The sequence below is a fragment of the Cherax quadricarinatus genome, chromosome 39, assembly GCF_038502225.1.
Source record: "Cherax quadricarinatus isolate ZL_2023a chromosome 39, ASM3850222v1, whole genome shotgun sequence".
In the NCBI taxonomy this organism is placed as follows: domain Eukaryota; kingdom Metazoa; phylum Arthropoda; class Malacostraca; order Decapoda; family Parastacidae; genus Cherax; species Cherax quadricarinatus.
Window position 1 is genome coordinate 5,693,380 of NC_091330.1, and position 21,741 is coordinate 5,715,120.

Consider the following 21,741-nt stretch of genomic DNA (forward strand, 5'->3'; position numbering starts at 1 on the left):
CACTCCACCTACCAGCCCTGCCACCACCAACAATGATTCCATCTACCACAATCACCACCACTCCACCTACCAGCCCTGCCACCACCAACAATGATTCCATCTACCACAATCACCACCACTCCACCTACCAGCCCTGCCACCACCAACAATGATTCCATCTACCACAATCACCACCACTCCACCTACCAGCCCTGCCACCACCAACAATGATTCCATCTACCACAATCACCACCACTCCACCTACCAGCCCTGCCACCACCAACAATGATTCCATCTACCACAATCACCACCACTCCACCTACCAGCCCTGCCACCACCAACAATGATTCCATCTACCACAATCACCACCACTCCACCTACCAGCCCTGCCACCACCAACAATGATTCCATCTACCACAATCACCACCACTCCACCTACCAGCCCTGCCACCACCAACAATGATTCCATCTACCACAATCACCACCACTCCACCTACCAGCCCTGCCACCACCAACAATGATTCCATCTACCACAATCACCACCACTCCACCTACCAGCCCTGCCACCACCAACAATGATTCCATCTACCACAATCACCACCACTCCACCTACCAGCCCTGCCACCACCAACAATGATTCCATCTACCACAATCACCACCACTCCACCTACCAGCCCTGCCACCACCAACAATGATTCCATCTACCACAATCACCACCACTCCACCTACCAGCCCTGCCACCACCAACAATGATTCCATCTACCACAATCACCACCACTCCACCTACCAGCCCTGCCACCACCAACAATGATTCCATCTACCACAATCACCACCACTCCACCTACCAGCCCTGCCACCACCAACAATGATTCCATCTACCACAATCACCACCACTCCACCTACCAGCCCTGCCACCACCAACAATGATTCCATCTACCACAATCACCACCACTCCACCTACCAGCCCTGCCACCACCAACAATGATTCCATCTACCACAATCACCACCACTCCACCTACCAGCCCTGCCACCACCAACAATGATTCCATCTACCACAATCACCACCACTCCACCTACCAGCCCTGCCACCACCAACAATGATTCCATCTACCACAATCACCACCACTCCACCTACCAGCCCTGCCACCACCAACAATGATTCCATCTACCACAATCACCACCACTCCACCTACCAGCCCTGCCACCACCAACAATGATTCCATCTACCACAATCACCACCACTCCACCTACCAGCCCTGCCACCACCAACAATGATTCCATCTACCACAATCACCACCACTCCACCTACCAGCCCTGCCACCACCAACAATGATTCCATCTACCACAATCACCACCACTCCACCTACCAGCCCTGCCACCACCAACAATGATTCCATCTACCACAATCACCACCACTCCACCTACCAGCCCTGCCACCACCAACAATGATTCCATCTACCACAATCACCACCACTCCACCTACCAGCCCTGCCACCACCAACAATGATTCCATCTACCACAATCACCACCACTCCACCTACAAGCCCTGCCACCACCCAACCAACCACCAACAATGATTCCATCTACCACAATCACCACCACTCCACCTACCAGCCCTGCCACCACCAACAATGATTCCATCTACCACAATCACCACCACTCCACCTACCAGCCCTGCCACCACCAACAATGATTCCATCTACCACAATCACCACCACTCCACCTACCAGCCCTGCCACCACCAACAATGATTCCATCTACCACAATACCAGCCCTGCCACCACCAACAATGATTCCATCTACCACAATCACCACCACTTCACCTACCAGCCCTGCCACCACCAACAATGATTCCATCTACCACAATCACCACCACTCCACCTACCAGCCCTGCCACCACCAACAATGATTCCATCTACCACAATCACCACCACTCCACCTACCAGCCCTGCCACCACCAACAATGATTCCATCTACCACAATCACCACCACTCCACCTACCAGCCCTGCCACCACCAACAATGATTCCATCTACCACAATCACCACCACTCCACCTACCAGCCCTGCCACCACCAACAATGATTCCATCTACCACAATCACCACCACTCCACCTACCAGCCCTGCCACCACCAACAATGATTCCATCTACCACAATCACCACCACTCCACCTACCAGCCCTGCCACCACCTACAATGATTCCATCTACCACAATCACCACCACTCCACCTACCAGCCCTGCCACCACCAACAATGATTCCATCTACCACAATCACCACCACTCCACCTACCAGCCCTGCCACCACCAACAATGATTCCATCTACCACAATCACCACCACTCCACCTACCAGCCCTGCCACCACCAACAATGATTCCATCTACCACAATCACCACCACTCCACCTACCAGCCCTGCCACCACCAACAATGATTCCATCTACCACAATCACCACCACTCCACCTACCAGCCCTGCCACCACCAACAATGATTCCATCTACCACAATCACCACCACTCCACCTACCAGCCCTGCCACCACCAACAATGATTCCATCTACCACAATCACCACCACTCCACCTACCAGCCCTGCCACCCCCAACAATGATTCCATCTACCACAATCACCACCACTCCACCTACCAGCCCTGCCACCACCAACAATGATTCCATCTACCACAATCACCACCACTCCACCTACCAGCCCTGCCACCACCAACAATGATTCCATCTACCACAATCACCACCACTCCACCTACCAGCCCTGCCACCACCAACAATGATTCCATCTACCACAATCACCACCACTCCACCTACCAGCCCTGCCACCACCAACAATGATTCCATCTACCACAATCACCACCACTCCACCTACCAGCCCTGCCACCACCAACAATGATTCCATCTACCACAATCACCACCACTCCACCTACCAGCCCTGCCACCACCAACAATGATTCCATCTACCACAATCACCACCACTCCACCTACCAGCCCTGCCACCCCCAACAATGATTCCATCTACCACAATCACCACCACTCCACCTACCAGCCCTGCCACCACCAACAATGATTCCATCTACCACAATCACCACCACTCCACCTACCAGCCCTGCCACCCCCAACAATGATTCCATCTACCACAATCACCACCACTCCACCTACCAGCCCTGCCACCACCAACAATGATTCCATCTACCACAATCACCACCACTCCACCTACCAGCCCTGCCACCACCAACAATGATTCCATCTACCACAATCACCACCACTCCACCTACCAGCCCTGCCACCACCAACAATGATTCCATCTACCACAATCACCACCACTCTACCAGCCCTGCCACCACCAACAATGATTCCATCTACCACAATCACCACCACTCCACCTACCAGCCCTGCCACCCCCAACAATGATTCCATCTACCACAATCACCACCACTCCACCTACCAGCCCTGCCACCCCCAACAATGATTCCATCTACCACAATCACCACCACTCCACCTACCAGCCCTGCCACCCCCAACAATGATTCCATCTACCACAATCACCACCACTCCACCTACCAGCCCTGCCACCCCCAACAATGATTCCATCTACCACAATCACCACCACTCCACCTACCAGCCCTGCCACCCCCAACAATGATTCCATCTACCACAATCACCACCACTCCACCTACCAGCCCTGCCACCACCAACAATGATTCCATCTACCACAATCACCACCACTCCACCTACCAGCCCTGCCACCACCAACAATGATTCCATCTACCACAATCACCACCACTCCACCTACCAGCCCTGCCACCACCATCACACTGACAACAAACGTTACTCGGATAACTGTTTATCTTCCTCTCCTTTCCATTAAAGAAATCTCATTTTCTTCACATTCATTTCCCTCGCATTGTACTTTTACTCGCTTTCTTTTCACTTTCATTTTACTTTCTATTTCGCTTTCATATCACTCACATTTTACCTTTACTTTCACTAGCATTTTCCTTTCACTTTGGTTTTCGTTTCATTTTGGTTGCACTTTCATTTTTATTTTAGTTCCGATTTCGCTTTATTTTCACTTTCATTTTCCTTTCTCTTCAGCTTTCATTTTCATGTTATTCGCATTTTACTTTCGTTTTTGCTTTCTCTGCATTTTGTAGTTTTTCACGACATTTATCGTTTTTACAACCATTTTTCATTTAATTTTTCTTTACCTTTTTCCGTCAGTTTCTTTTTAAATCTAAGAAAAGGTATGTGGAGTAGGAGAAAATGGGAGAAAGAAAAAAGGAAACAGGACAAGAAGGAAGATAAAATACTGTAGAGGAGAGGAAAAGATACGGATGCAGAATGAGTAAATTAGAGAGAGAAAGGAAAAGAAAGAAAGGAGGTGAAGCGGAACACTAACATGATTAGAGAGGAGAGATATTGTGAGAGAACGACTCCCTCTTTCTCTCTCTCTCTCTATCATACAGGTGGTGGCACCATTAGATCTTAAGTGGCACGATGGATGGCCAGGCAGTGTGTCTACTGCCACACTGGCAGTGTAATGGTCGTCCAATGTAGCCAGAATTAATTAACATGACCTCAGTGATTACAAGACCAATGCCTTTGTGTATGTGTGTTACGTGGGTGTGAATGAGTGTGCATTGTGCAAGGGAGGATATTGCAGCAAGTGGGTGTATGAATGGCTATGCAAATCACCTTGCCTGAGTGAACTAATATATATCAGCTTCCAGGAAGGCTGGGATGATCCTCGCTCCTCTCCTCCTTCCCTACGTAAACATGCATTAATTATATCAACAGTAATGTCAGACACATACAGTGGGGGACCTACATTTTTGGGACCCTGAAATTTGAACTGTTATATGGCCCCTTCGCAACCCCTTCTCATACAGTAGACCAAAATTTTTTAAACAATGTTGACTACACTGGCTTCTGGGGCCCCTCCGGGATTAGGGCCCCTGAAGTTTAAGCATCATTAGTTTGATATTAGATCCGCCCCTAGACATGTGTGGTCATAAACACACACACACACACACACACACACACACACACACACACACACACACACACACACACACACACACACACCTGGTCCAGCAAATGGCTTCTCGAATTTAATCCTGCCAAATGCAAAGTACACACACACACACACACACACACACACACACACACATCAATCAGATAACTGCTGCAGCATATGGGCGCCTGGCAAACCTGAGAACAGCATTCCGGGGTATGTCAAGGAAAAATCTACCTGACGTCACTGGAAGACAGGAGGGATAGAGGGGACATGATGACGACATAAAATACTGAGTGGAATTGACAAGGTGGATAGGTACAGAATGTTTCGAAGATGGGACACAGCAACAAGGGGTCAGAACTTGAATTTGAAAACTCAGATGAGTCACAGGGATGTTAGGAATTATTTCATCACTCACAGAGTTGTCAGGAAGTGAAACAATCTGGAGAGTGATGTAGTGGAGGCAGGGTTCATACGTAGGTTTAAGAAGAAGTATGATAATGCTCATGGAGAATGGAGAAAGTGGACTTAGTAGCGATCAGCAAAGAGGCCGGGCCAGGAGCTATGACTCAACCCTTGCAATCACAAATAGGGAAGTACACATGCACACATGCAAATGCAAGATGGAAGTAAAATCTGGAGTAAAATCTTGAGGTACTCAGGTGGAACAAAGAGTATCTAAGAGGAAGGAGGCAACGAGTAATTATTCTTGAAGAGACGTCAGAATGTGGAAGTGTAACAAGCGGGGTGCCACAAGGATCGGTATTAAGACCAATATTGTTTCTAGTTTATATGAATGATATTCCAGATGGGATGGAGTCAGTTGTATCCCTGTTGGATACAAACGAGGACGGAAAAGATGGCGACCAAAGGATCTGGACAAGCAGCAAGAGTGTTCAGATAAATAGCTGCTTGAATTCAACCCCAGAGGTTGAAGACCTCACTTAAATTGAAAGACCTAGGGTTGATGTTTTTTTTTACTTTGACGCCAAAACGGCTAGTTTATTGTGCAGGCTGTATCTATCCTGTGGAAGGTAGCGCAAGAGCATATGGACACACAAAAGGCCTAGGAACTAGGCCTTTAAAAGGGTGAGCATAGTGCCTAGCATTTCGCCAGAGGCTAACAAAGCCAAATAACCTTTGCAGCTAATGCTCGCCTGGCAAAGCTAAGAGTGGCCTTCAGGAATCTCATGTGCGTGTGTGTGTGTGTGAGACAGAGAGGGGCTATACTTTAATTAAGCAGTTACCCACTAAAAAAAGGGTCTGGTAAAAAAGAGAGTTGGGACGGGTGAGAGGGTGAAGTAGAGAGGCAAGAGAAGTGGGTCACTGAGAGGGACAGCGGGAGGGTGAAAGATTGGGCTTTTTGGAAGATGGGGAGAAAGGGAATTTCCTCCCTGGTAGAATCGAGAAAAGACGAAAATACGCGAACTGGAAAGGAGATGGAAGACAGATAAAAGAAGGAAAACATAATACAGAATAAGAAAAGATAGACAAACGAAGACCACACGAGTTATTTCCGGGTTATCTACTGAGGAAAATTTAGATGGTATCTCTTCATCTATGACACCATAAAAACGGTATGATGTCCTTCATTAAGAAGACATTTCGCCAAACAAGGGCTGATGAACCTTTACTGCAATACTTGACGACATCCTCATCGGCCTACTGGAGTCTCCCAGCTCAGGCTGACAGATGGAATATGACAGGTCTAACTCTCGTATTAAACAAGGTAGCAACACACTTCCGATGTATCCACTTTATTTTAATTCATCCTACACATGAGATGATATAGACATCATCGGTATTTTTTTCGTGATGTGTGCGTCTGTTAGTTACCATGTTCTTGATAATGCTGGATGTGATGTTGGTTATACTGGTTTTATTAGATCGGCAAGAAGGTTGGTGTTGCGTGAAACCTGACTGTCTCGAAAAATCAAGAATGTCAGGTGACTGTCTTTGGTACTGTGAATTATTCTCTCGTCTCTTCTCCTGCAGATGTTAATGAGGGGTACGATTAAATGGTTATAATCATAACCATAATTTTTAAATGGATGGACCGGTAAGCCAGTGGAAATCCTCGGTCACATGACCAATAGCTCCAGCGACGGGTCATCATATGACTAAGACCCGCGTTAAGAAATATCTGTCTTGTTTCCTGATAAATCTTACCTAATCTAACCTGCTAATGAAGTGTATTAGATGTTAAGATATTCCATTTTGGAGTTGCCACCGTTGGTGTCCAAAATCACTATTCCATAACCCTTAGTTGACAACGACTCTATCAGTGCTGGATCACGATATCAACAGCAGTGGAAGGCGCAAGAACTGCGCATCCACTGGCCAGTGAAACCACAAGAAATGCCAGGAAGGAAAGAGATGATCTACATTTCAACGTCCTAATAGATCAGTTATTAAAATATCCATTGAGTAATATCCGTAATGAGACAACCACTAAACAACTGACGGCAATAACACTGAACCTGTTTGTCGTTTATTAAATTGTCACCAAAAACTAATTTAGGACGAGGGAAATGGATGGGAACGAATATGGCGGCCATCACAGCGACAGGTACTGACTCGAACCATATTTTATACGACACAGAAACAATAAAACAACACAAGACCAACAACAGCTCCAGCCATATTAAACGTCACATAATCAAAAGTTTTCTCCAACAGTAATTAATCTAGTTAAAAAAACATCCCCCCCTAAAAAACGCCAGAATGCTAACAATTGCTAACAAAGATTAACATTTACACTATATGCCAGAATTATTTGGTGCGTACGTAAACAAAAATGCCATAATCGAAGACAAGGTAGGAATTAAAAATAGTTATAGAAAGATTAAGGAGATATATTCATGCATTTCTCCCTGTAAACACAACGTTGTCCAAAGAACCATGAGGACAAAAAAAACAAAACAAAGCCTAGTTTCTTTTAGAGACGCGTTTCAGTAGTCTTTATTAGCGTGACAAACACAGGCAAAGAATTTTATTTTCAGTGTTATGAAAAAGTGAGAATATTAAAGAGGAAACAGAGGCGAGTATAACGCAGGGGAAGCAAACAAGACTAACAAAGACAAAATTAAAAATAATTAAGTATATTATAGAGAATATCGCAGAGAAAAGACATGAATTCAGAGAAAGATTTTGTTGCCACATTACGCTCATTCAGCTCATAAAGCTCTGCACGGGGCGAAACGTTGTCTTATTATACAACATGTGTGTCTTCGACAGCTGTCGGGAGTAAGTTACTGGTACCCATCATGAGAGGTGATCCCACTATGGTGTCAACTAGGCCTACCAACACCAACTTTAGGCCCATAATGACTATGTTGTGAAGGTTTTTCAATGAGACTGGATTCAAACGTGTTTGAGAAAAATGTTTGTTATATATTAATTTCCGAGAGCATTTATGTTTTAACCTTTTCTTCAGATAAATAGTTTTCAGTATTTATATAATTATTGTGATTGTGTATGTGTGTGTGTGAGTGTGTGTGTGTGTGTGTGAGTGTGTGTGTATGTGTATGTGTGTGTGTGTGTGTGTGTGTGTGTGTGTGTGTGTGTGTGTGTGTGTGTGTGTGTGTGTGTGTGTGTGTATGTGTATGTGTGTGTGTGTGAGTGTGTGTGTGTATGTGTGTGTGTGAGTGTGTGTGTGTGTGTGTGTATGTGTGTGTGTGAGTGTGTGTGAGTGTGTGTGTGTGTGTGTGTGTGTGTGTGTGTGTGTGTGTGTGTGTGTGTATGTGTGTGTGTGTGTGTGTGTGTGTGTGTGTGTATGTGTGTGTGTGTGTGTGTGTGTGTGTGTGTGTGTGTGTGTGTGTGTGTGTGTGTGTGTATGTGTGTGTGTGTGAGTGTGTGTATGTATGTGTATGTGTGTGTGTGTGTGTGTGTGTGTGTGTGTGTGTGTGTGTGTGTGTGTGTGTGTATGTGTATGTGTTTGCGTGTGCGTGTTTACATCCTCATTAGCCACACATAAACCTTCCAACACTTGCGTTACGTTTTATTTTTAATCGTTGGAGCGCGTTATTTTTCCACATTAAAACTTAATGGCGCTCTTATTATTTGAGATTTTAATAACGTCCTGTAAATTACTCAGCAGTAAGATGAGGTCCTGCGGCTTTTAAAGAAGACGACGATTGTGTGTTTCTAAGACTGTGTCTACCAGGCTGTTGATGTCGGTATTTTGGTTCTTAACGCAGTACTGGTGTCTACCAGGCTGTTGATGTCGGTATTTTGGTTCTTAACGCAGTACTGGTGTCTACCAGGCTGTTGATGTCGGTATTTTGGTTCTTAACGCAGTACTGGTGTCTACCAGGCTGTTGATGTCGGTATTTTGTTTCTTAACGCAGTACTGGTGTCTACCAGGCTTAACGCAGTACTGGTGTCTACCAGGCTGTTGATGTCGGTATTTTGGTTCTTAACGCAGTACTGGTGTCTACCAGGCTGTTGACGTCGGTATTTTGGTTCTTAACGCAGTACTGGTGTCTACCAGGCTGTTGATGTCGGTATTTTGGTTCTTAACGCAGTACTGGTGTCTACCAGGCTATTGATGTTGGTATTTTGGTTCTTAACGCAGTACTGGTGTCTACCAGGCTGTTGATGTCGGTATTTTGGTTCTTAACGCAGTACAGGTGTCTACCAGGCTGTTGATGTCGGTATTTTGGTTCTTAACGCAGTACTGGTGTCTACCAGGCTGTTGATGTCGGTATTTTGGTTCTTAACGCAGTACTGGTGTCTACCAGGCTGTTGATGTCGGTATTTTGGTTCTTAACGCAGTACTGGTGTCTACCAGGCTGTTGATGTCGGTATTTTGGTTCTTAACGCAGTACTGGTGTCTACCAGGCTATTGCTGTTAGTTCCTTGTTCTTATATTCTTTATAACCCAGTGTTCTTATTGTTCGTCTCTTCTCTCTTGCTTTCACATACTTTATCCCATTCCTTTATCTTCCCTTTTATTTTGTTCTCCATCCCATTCTTTCCTCCTCTCTCTCTCCTTCCTTCCCGTTCAATACACTTCTCTTCTTTCCTTCCCTCTCCTACCCAACTCTGCTTCTTTACTTTCATTCCTGTCCCTCTTCCCCCTTCTCCTCCTCCTCCTCCTCCGCCTCCCCCTCTTCTTCCTCCTCTACCTCCTCTTCAGGTACTTTGTTCTCACACTCCTCTGCCTCGATTCCTATTTCTCTCCTCATTTTCCTCTTACTCCCCCTCTTCTTTCTTTTACTTCTCCTCCGCATCCCTCTCCACAATACCCTCTCATTTCCTTCTCTCTCTCTCTCTCTCTCTCTAACTCTTACATAGTTTCACAATTTTGCAAAACAAGAAAAAAAAAAAGAGAAAAGAAAGTCCTCCTCCCTTCTGCATTTCTCCGGGATATATCCCGGGGAGATATCCCTTTAGGGATACCCCTTGGAGGCGTCGTGCATTCCCCCCCCCTCTCCTCCCTTGAGATAATCCTAATCCACTCTCTTTCTCCTATATTTCCCGCCCCTTGTGTTTACCTCCTTTATCTGTACCGCACGAGAGAGGGTTTTCTTAACGAAATTAGTTTTTTGTGTCATTTAAAGAGTGTGTGTGTGTGTGTGTGTGTGTGTGTGTGTGTGTGTGTGTGTGTGTGTGTGTGTGTGTGTGTGTGTGTGTGTGTGTGTGTGAGTGTGTGTGAGTGTGTGTGTGTGAGAGAGAGAGAGAGAGAGAGAGAGAGAGAGAGAGAGAGAGAGAGAGAGAGAGAGAGAGAGAGAGAGAGAGAGAGAGAGAGAAACTCTCACTAGCAACAGCTTTAGACACTCCAGACGGAGGACGGACTCTAGTGTGGTGTTAATCATATCGAGGCTTTCAGGAAAACGAAGATCCAGGGCGACCCCTGAATTCAAGATAGCCTACCCTGGAGCTCCCCTCCTCGCCCTGACTGACAGACCTCCAGAATAACTAGCAGTTATCCCGCATGCACTCGTCCGCAGATGCAATAAATTACTATGGTATACAGGTTATTGATAGCATACTCGGCATATGCCACGCTATATCATTCATGAATCTTCGACTAGCTAATTTATAGGTCTGATGGAAATCTAAATATAATGCATCTCTTGTGATCTTTTCATCACAATTTCACGTGCACATATAAATAAAACATTCGAGTTAGACAAGCACTGCTAACTGCTTTCTAGGTTCTAAGTTATTATGCTTCGGAATCATAACTGTCTTATCCCTAATGACAACCTTATTTGTTTACCTAAAACTAAGGTTCATCTTTCAAATTCCTGTTTATCATTTCTGATTTTTTCCCCCATTTGCCTTCTCTCTGTAACTCTGTAGTTAATATGGTCCTCAACGTTACTAGTTTGAATTCCTCATGTGCATTACGTTTTTTGACTGTGATTTCAACGAGAGAGAGAGAGAGAAACAGACACACAGATAGATAAACAGACAGAGACAGACAAATAGACAGAGACAGAGAACGTGCACTCTAGCGGCGACATCCAATCTGCAGAAGGTCCTGATTGGGCTATTAAAGACAAAGCGGAAATGCCATCTCGACAGAGGGATTAGCGAGGCACACATTACCCTGACTGCTTCGGTACGGTCATGCCAACCACCATAATCCACACATGAGTGATCGTTTACCCATACAAACCCCTCCCTCCCTCTCTCTTTCTCTCTCTCTCTCTCTCTCTCTCTCTCTCTCTCTCTCTCTCTCTCTCTCTCTCTCTCTCTACACATACACAAAGCAGCTTCATATGGGATTACGAAAAATGTGTAGCGTACTCGCTGTTGTTCGAAATATTCGGGAATCTGCAAAGACTACAAACTTTTATTTTCTAAAAGTGGGCAAGAGGGAGCAAAATCCCGCAACTAACAACATGAACGTTTGTTTTCCTATGATATATACACACATTTCGGGAAGACTCTGGTCAAATCAAAGACACAATGTCTTGGAAACCAACAGCTGGCATTTACTATTTTGTTATCCACTGTTTGCAATCCTTGATCCTTCAATTTCTGCGGCTCGATGATTTTCAGCTTCTCGTCCCATCCCAGGCTTTTATAAGGCTATAGGGATTGGCATTAGTAGTGTCTGGCTTTCTGGGTCTTGAACTTTTGAAGCTGTGTTATGCGTTTGAAACCAGCACCTCATCTGACAAACTTCGCCTTACAACTACGATGAGGGCGAATAAGTACTTGCGATATACTTGTGTGTCCTTGTTCCTTGTTCTCATAAGTCAGACTTTCCCCATCTGTCCTACTGATTCCTTTTTCCGGTTAACCTGGGTGCTAGCTCCGGGGGGTTCCCCTATTCGAAAGAGAGGTCCCCCCACACTAAAGCTTCCAACAAAAGGGGCCTCCAACAAACAAAAGTGACCCCCCACACAAACGGTGTAGAACAGAGGGTGTATGTGGGTGAGTTACTGATCAGTTAATTATTCAATCAAGTCTTTAGTTGAATCCAGTCCAAGAAACCTGCCATCCCATTCAAAGACGGGAATATTCTGATATTCCACACAGGACAGTGTATGCCGGTGTAGAAGGGCAGTGAAAGACCCTTCACACGTGGGCGGTGCTCCATAACATACATATAAATGCGCATTCAATAGGACTATCAAGAAGCACTTACCGTCGTGAGGTGTGAGTCGGTCCGTAGGGCATTAACTTCAGATATAAACACCACCAGATACGTTTCGAGTCAATGATCTACACCCGGCTTTTGTGTGCAAGAGTTTTCGTCACGTAATGTAACAGTGAAGAGTTTTCTTATTTACGTTGTAATGTAATTAGCGAATGACATTGGTCTTCACTGTACTAGCCTAGTGTAGGGTAAGTCGCCCCCTTTAATTACGTGGTTATGTGAGAGGAGTAAACCGGCGTGACTAAGCGGAGTTTGCTCGCCTACACTCTCATCATATACGTGGTTATTCTTGACTAGTGTGGGTAGGCTGTCTTCTCTGGTGGGTGGTACACGTGGATAACCCTGTTGTCAATTTGAGCAGACTGGGATAGAAGTAATCGTAGATACTAAGCTCAATTACTCTATGTCTAACCCTAACTTAGCTATAGTACTTATATAAGAGTTGGTACATTACCCTCTAGACTCTAGAGGCTTCATCACTAAATTAGACTTATAATTTAGAGTTCGTAGAAGAATGTGGCATACTAGGGCGTAGGCTCATGTGCTAGGCTGTAGCATACCCCCCAATTATCATGCTATCTCATCTCCCCCTTCCTTTCCCCTTCCCAAGACTTAGAAGTACTAACGGATTCGGGAATCAGTTAACTTCCCTGAATTCCCACTATAAGAGCCTCACACAAAAAAACCCACATAAAAGGAGCCTCATACAATCAAAAGACGTCCCCCAAACAAAAGGAGCCTCTTACACACACAAAAAGCTTCCTCACACAAAAGATGCCTCACGCACAAAAGTCGCCCTCACAAAGCTGGGGTCAATTAATGATTTTTCCAGTAATTGCCATTCAGGTGAATTCCGATTCTCTGTAGGGGAAAACAAACACAAAGTTGGATGATACGTAAAAAAAAGGGGGGAGCAATATTTAACTTGTTAATGAAATTTTAGTGGCCTGAGCCTCGCGTGATACCTGGAGCCCCAACAGCTCTTTTTAACCTGCCTTGCCTTTTAAGATTTTCTACGCTATAATCATGTCTCCCTCCCAAGGCCTTCTGTCTATCAACGTTGTTAGGTTCAACTTGCACCCCTCTCACTTCTTCAAGTATTCTAGCTGCACTTCCTTAATCACTTAGTTGTTTATGAGTAAGCTGCATGTGCAACACTAAGTAATTTTATTGACGAAATATTTCGTCTTCTCAGCAGGCTTCCTCAGTCGAATACAGAAGTGATAAGAATACCGGAGACGGTAGGGGTGGAGAGGCAGCTTTGAGGCAATCAGTCCTTCAGCCTTGATAGAATTTGGTCAGTCTCTTAGCCTACAGCAGAGGCTGGAAGTGAGGTGTAGCTAGAAATGACATGATAGGTGAGTGGGGCCCACTAGAGGAAGTAGGTCATTTTAAGCAGTTGTCAGCAACAGAGTTGTAGAAACCATCCCACGCCTAGTTGTCTCTTCGGGAGTTTAATTAAAGCTCTCGTGTTAATCCTTCATCTGGAGTAGCTAACTCCATGCTCTTCTGTGATTTGTCACGTAATCTAATTATTTAAAAGAATGTACCAGAAAATATTAAATATCCTAGTGTCTTTTAGAGCCTAGTTCCTAGGCCTTTTGTATCTCCTTATGCTCTTACGCTACCGTTAGATGGATAAGAGAAGCACAATAAACTGGACGTCACGGCAGCAGTATCTTAAGTATTGTCTAATTAGCTTCTGAATCCATACAATCCTTAACAACTGAGTGACAGATACCACCCAGCCACGGTGGGTAGTGTCTATCACCTAGTCAGGATGGATGGTGACCATCACACAGCCACGGTGGGTGGTGACTATCACCTAGCCAGGATGGATGGTGACCATCACACAGCCACGGTGGGTGGTGATCATCACACAGCCATAGCGGGTGGTGAATATGTATAAACATCCTCCACATCAGATCTCTCAGCCCTCACACTGGCAGATTTTCCTTGTGTCTCTCTAGATACCATATCCTTCCTCCTGTTTACAATATATTCCCTCGTATATTCGTCTGTTATCTACTTTATGTTCCTCAGAATATTTCGATCTGTGAGTAAGTCTCTATAAATATATTAGAAACGGCAGATGAAACGAAGAACGGACACAATAACAGATTTGGCTTATTAGGTCATTTTTTAGGAATCCTTTCGTAAACTAGAAGATTTATGTGAGTGGATTTAACGCCGGCAATAGCAAATAGTCCTAAATAATAAAAACAAATCGCTCTATAAATTTCTTTTAATACTTTCGCCTAAATCTGTTTCGTATAGGACGATACGTGAGGTGGGATGGAGGCTGGGTAGCCATGGTAACTCTCAAGGAAAGACGTAGGACAGACTTCAAGATTGCCAAGTTCCTCTCTTACGTCAAGTACAAAAATTTTTTACCAAGTTACACCTCACGATGCAATTACGTTACGAATGATAAACACACACACACACACACACACACACACACACACACACACACACACACACACACACACACACACACACACACACACACACACACAGGACCCTGTACACCGTGTACGTTAGGCCCATATTGGAGAATGCGGCACCAGTTTGGAACCCACACCTAGCCAAGCACGTAAAGAAACTAGAGAAAGTGCAAAGGTTTGCAACAAGACTAGTCCCAGAGCTAAGAGGTATGCCCTACGAGGAGAGGTTAAGGGAAATCAACCTGACGACACTGGAGGACAGGAGAGATAGGGGGGACATGATAACGACATACAAAATACTGAGAGGAATTGACAAGGTGGACAAAGACAGGATGTTCCAGAGATTGGACACAGTAACAAGGGGACACAGTTGGAAGTTGAAGACACAGATGAATCACAGGGATGTTAGGAAGTATTTCTTCAGCCACAGGGTAGTCAGTAAGTGGAATAGTTTGGGAAGCGATGTAGTGGAGGCAGGATCCATACATAGCTTTAAGCAGAGGTATGATAAAGCTCACGGCTCAGGGAGAGTGACCTAGTAGCGATCAGTGAAGAGGCGGGGCCAGGAGCTCGGACTCGATCCCCGCAACCTCAACTAGGTGAGTACAACTAGGTGAGTACACACACACACACATAGGAGCCAGGAGCTGTTAATCGACCCCTGCAACCACAACTAGGTGAGTAAACTACGAAGAAAGGTTAAGGGAAATCGATCTGACGACACTGGAGGACAGAAGGGTTAGAGAAGACATGATAACGACATACAAAATACTGCGAGGAATTGACAAGGTGGACAGATACAGGACGTTCCAGAGATGAGACACAGAAATAAGGGGCCACAATTGGAAGTTGAAGACTCAGATGAGTCAAAGGAATGTTAGGAAGTATTTCTTTAGTCACAGAGTTGACAGGAAGTGGAATAGCCTGGGAAGTGATGTAGTGAAGGCAGGAACCATACATAGTTTTAAGACGAGGTTTGATAAAGCAGGGAGAGAGGACCTAGCAGTGATCAGTGAAAAGGCGGGGCCAGGAGCTATGAATCGACCCCTGCAACCACAAATAGGTGAGTACACACACACACACACGCACACACACACATGCACACACGCACACATAAATATATATATATATATATATATATATATATATATATATATATATATATATATATATATATATATATATATATATATATATATATATATGCAAAACAACCACTCTGAAAGAATAGAGAAATTCCAAGCGCTTTCGTGACTACTCACATTATCAAGGAACTATGAAAGTAAAGCATCCAAGAAAGCTATATAAGGGGTCTGGTCGGCACCTCACTAACAGATCCCACAACGGTTTAAACACGTGACGCGCGGCGAGCCAACTTGGGGTGAGTTGTGCCAAGGACCTTTCCAAGTTGGCTCGCCGCGCGTTACGTGTTTAAACCGTTGTGGGATCTGTTAGTGAGGTGCCGACCAGACCCCTTATATAGCTTACTTGGATGCTTTACTTTCATAGTTCCTTGATAATGTGAGTAGTCACGAAAGCGCTTGGAATTTCTCTATTCTTTCAGAGTGGTTGTTTTGCATATTCTGAAATCACCTGTTTACTGTGATCTTATTGCATATATATATATATATATATATATATATATATATATATATATATATATATATATATATATATATATATATATATATATATATATAGTGTGTGTGTGAAAATGCCACAGTGAAAAGAGGAAATAAAACCTGAGCTCTTTCATGTTCTTGCACACATATCTCCAGAAGAATAGGAAGAAGAGGCAAGAGCACATTTTAAATTTTAAATACTGACTGACACCTCACTCAGAGAAGGTGACAGTACCTCACATAAACAGGTCCCTCACAAACCAGTCCCCACACATACATTTCAGACATCAAGTTAAATTGTTCGCCTGACTCAAAACGCACTCTGTATTTTTCTAAAAAAAATGATTTTACCATTAAGATTATGAGCAATATTCTGGACTCTAAAATTGTCAAGTTTATACATACCAGAACTCAAATTTAAAATATGTACATCATGACTGATAAAAGACGAATCCAAAGTATTTTCTTGAACTGTAGAATTACAGGGAAGTAATTCTCTGGCATAGTTCATTCTATACAATTGCCTGTATCCCTTACATGAATGAACAAAGAACTGGATTCTTGTCCACTAGATACTGAATATTTATGCTCTTTAATTCTGGCCTCAAGAGATTTGCCAGTTTGTCCTATATAGAAGGTATCACAACTTTTTACAAGGATTTTGTATCTACAAAACGAAGCCTGGCCACAGACCGGGCCGCGGGGACGTTGACCCCCGAAACTCTCTCCAGGTATACAAATATACGAATGCCGGTCAGACACTCACCGTATCAAAGTTGTCGTCAGTCAGGTTGAGGATCAGGTCAGGGTAGGCGGGCGGTGTGGACCACAGAGAGTCAGGGTAGTCGGGCAGTGTGGGCCACAGAGGATTATTTCGCCACCCGTCGACGCCCACATTCTCATGGGCGTCGTGACCCATGATGAGATCGGAGCCGCCCATGTAGTCTTGGGAGGAGTTCAGTTCGTCAGTCCAGCTCATCAGCCCTACCCTAGCCCACACGCCCACGACGCTGACGATGTGGGCGTTAGTGGGAGGGCGTGGGTGGGTGGGTGGATGAGCGGGCGTGAGCGTCTCACCCTGAACGGTCCACCAGGTGCAATACACTACGTGATCCTAAAAGAAATAGCAATTATCAGTCATATTTTGGTGTATAGATTAAAATCACATACGTCACCTCTATCAAGTCATCTGTGTCAAGTTACCTGTGTCAAGAAACCTGTGTCAGGTCACCTGCACCCAGCCACCTGCGGAAATTAATCTGAACATAGCGAAAAAATTAAATATTAATGATTTTAAGCAACATTAAAGAAATTTAAACTAGCCTATGCTGAACATAGCAGAATTTATATAAAAAAAAATACGTTAAGTTAGGTTAGGTGAGGTTTCTAAGTTAGGTTTGGTCCAAAAATAATTTTTTTAGGCCACTGTCAATGAAAAATATATATCAATCTGTTAAAAAATTATTTTTTTTTTTTTTTGGAGGGGGGGGGGGAAATTCGAATTTTTAAGGGAGTTCGGCCTGGTCACAGACCGGGCCGCGGGGGCGTTGACCCCCGAAACTCTCTCCAGGTAAACTCCAGGTATTCGGCAACACGTTATCAAAACAATATTAACACACGTTGTCAGCACGTTATCAACATACTGCTAACCTATCAGCACGTTATCAACACTGCTGCTAGAAAACAGTACAAACGAAGATAATTTTCGTTTGTCACTAACGGAAGCAAGAATATGTGAAGAAATTGCTACATAATTTGTAAGTGACAAACTGCGGAAAAATTCAAATGTTTACACTTCAGGGCATGTATTGAAAGAAACGTTTCGCCACGAGTGGTTCCATTAGGACCGGCGAAGCAACTCGTGGCGAAACGTTCCCATTAATTAAGGTCCTGAACTATAAACAACGAGTCTTATTGAACTGTAAACAAGTCTTACTGAAGGCTCATTTACAAAGCCTCACACACTCCAAACTGTAAATTTCTCAACGTATGTACTCTGAGAGTTAACTTTAATTTCATTTTTTTCCCTTGGGGATTAAAGTATTCTTGAAATGTTAGTGCATAGGTGATACACACGCAAAATGAGTCACGATGCAGTCTATTGGCTTGAAACCCAACTAATTCAGAGACCCTCTCTCATCACACAGTGACCAACTTATGTAATTGACTTAGTCAACAAGTGATATAAACATGTACTGGAACACTGGTGCACATGGATGCTGGTGTACAAGGATGCTGGTGCACAGGGATGCTGATGCACAGGGATGCTGGTGCACAGGGATGCTGATGCACAGGGATGCTGATGCACAGGGATGCTGGTGCACAGGGATGCTGATGCACAGGGATGCTGGTGCACAGGGACACTGGTGTACTGGGACTCTGGTGAACTGAGACGCTAGTGTACTGGAACGCTGGTGTACTGGAACGCTAGTTAATAAATCACATAATGTGGCATGGAAGTTGGTGGAAGAGCTCTGAACTAACGCAGGGGTATACGGGACACTCAGAATTGATCCTAGAAAGGGGAGGAGAGGTCTGAGTATTTAAATCAAACTCTCTGCATCAGGATCAAGGTATTTCTCTCTCTCCCTTGCCTCTTCAAGAGTTTCGTGGTAGTAAAGATCAATATATCGTGCTAAAAATGGGTCTTCAGATACCGTTTAACACTTCGACCGAGTGATCCACTCGGTCGAAGTGTTCCGCCAACGTCACAACTGCTACTAACACTTTCTGAATATGTGGATATCGAGTCGAAATTTCAGTCATCAGAAACACTGAAATGTCGTTTTTAATAAAGTTGTTTGAAGGTTCCAGAGTCTGGCTTCATTAGGTTGCTGAAATCTGTCTCTCTCACGACCGATGCCGGGTTATTAGCACACACTAAGGCCATGTAGAGCAATATAGCACCAACCACAGCATGAGGACCGACATATCTGGCGTAGGTCCTGCCACACGCACACATACCTGCCGCCTCCCGCACTGGTTGTAAGGACACTGCTCTTCCTGCTGCTGCTGCTGCTGCTGCTGCTGCTGCTGCTGTTGCTGCTGCTGCTGCTGCTGTTGCTGCTGCTGCCGCTGCTGCCACTGCTACCTGCTGGCCCCGGGAGGACGGGAAGAGCCGAGACTCTTTAAAACACACACACACACACGCACACACCCACGCATGTACTCGTGCACACACACACATACACTCACAGGGGCGGTGAATCGACCCCTGCAACTACAGCTTGGTAAATACACACACATACAACCTCTCCAGCATTAATCTAGAGGAACAAGAGCCTTCTAGTAAGCTATCCAAGCATCAGCTGTCTAGTCAGAATTAGAGATAGCGAAATTTTGAGCGAACTAGAGCATATAATCTTAATTATGTACAGTACTGTATCTGCCTTACCCATGTACTTTCTATGTACTTTATTATGTGCTTTCCCATGTATATTATTATGTACTTTCACATGTACTTTATTATGTACATTCCTAACTGCATTCCATTGTGTTTTCCGGTGTACATTCCTATGTACATTATTATGTACTTTCCTACATATTTTATTATGTACTTTTCTATGTACTTTATGTACTTTCCTATATACTTCCATATGTGCTTCCCCGTGTACTTTCCAATTTACATTTTAGTCTCTCCTAACCTAGCATGTCTTACCATAGCGGCTATGGCATAACCTGACCTAGCTTAACGTCACCTAACGAAACGTAACGTAACGTAACCTAACGTAACATAAGTTAACCTAACCTAACTTAACCTAACCTAATCTAACCTAACCTAATCTAGCTTAACGTCACCTAACGGAACGTAACGTAACGTAACCTAACGTAACGTAAGTTAGCCTAACCTAGCCTAACCTACCTTAACGTCACCTAACGCAACGTAACGCAACGTAACCTAACATAACCTAACCTAACCAAACCTAACCTTTTTCCCAACCTGTAATTAACGTAAGCGTCTTGGTTACGTTGTCTCGATTTAAGGGATTAAAGTATTCTTAACCAATGGCTAACAGGTTACAGGCAACCGTAATGATCCTCATGCAGTCGATAGGGTTTAACCCCCCCCCCCTTCCCACACACCATTAACCAACCAACTATTCCTTAATGGGGGGCCATCATCAACAAGGCATAACAACCAGCCAATAAGACTCAAATTTATGTGGAAATGAATGGGATTTTTGCATAATTATGGGATCGTAATAACCAAACTCGGGGAGAAAGTGAGCGAAGGAATTAACACGTCACGACCGCAGCGGAAGTCTGATTAACAGTGACAATAATATGTATTAATATTGTTTTATTTTCTTTGTGGTTATTATTATTTATTATTTATTATTTATTATTTATTTTTTATTACTATTACTATTATTATTATTATTAGAGTTATTAGTGTTATTATTTTATTATAATTACTATTATTATTACTGTGACTATATAGTATTAGTATTTAATTTATTCTGTTTATTCATTCCTCTCTCTGTCTCTCTGTCTGTCTGTCTCTCTGTCTGTCTCTCTCTCTCTATCTCTCTCTCATAACCTATGTTCACTTAACGTAATCCCAACTCTCTCCCCTTCCTTCCAGTCTCTACACACCGAGAACGGGAATCCCTCTTTAGATCCGCAATTGCGAACTGGTCATTAAATCCACATCACTCAAATATTTCCCGAACAACCAACCCAGTGTTGAAGCTCTGTACTTTCCCTATTTTTTTTTCTTTCCAAAACACTCGCTGAAACGCAAAACTGGCGACGGGAATGTAAATTTAACTTACGTTCTTGCACGAGAGAGGGAAAGAGATGATGTGGTCCAGTAAGGTGCTACCGTAGTGTAAAGTCAAGGAAATAACATAGGGGGAACAGAGAGGGAGAGAGGGAGAGAGGGAGAGAGGATCGAAAAAGACCAGGGCCGGGACGAGTCCGGCGAACCTACTACGGTACAGTGCGGCAAGACGGTACATAATCCCATATACTTTTTACACAAATATAACTAACGGAACTGCTTCTTTGCTAGTCTGTATTGTGTTTCCGATCCTCTCTCTCTCTCTCTCTTTCC

The 21,741-nt window shown here is 44.2% G+C and overlaps 1 protein-coding gene across 1 annotated transcript in view; it reads right to left on the reverse strand.

The window, feature by feature from the left end:
- Positions 1 to 19,713, reverse strand: part of LOC128696296 (cardioacceleratory peptide receptor) — a 56,642-nt gene extending 36,929 nt beyond the window's left edge. The window contains exons 1-2 of the mRNA XM_053787473.2: positions 19,411 to 19,713; positions 17,452 to 17,799 (exon numbers count right to left, since the gene is read on the reverse strand). Coding sequence (XP_053643448.1) covers positions 17,452 to 17,664 — 213 coding nt within the window. The 5' untranslated portion in view covers positions 17,665 to 17,799; positions 19,411 to 19,713. The remainder of the gene's footprint in view (positions 1 to 17,451; positions 17,800 to 19,410) is intronic.
- Between the last annotated feature and the right edge of the window lie 2,028 nt (positions 19,714 to 21,741).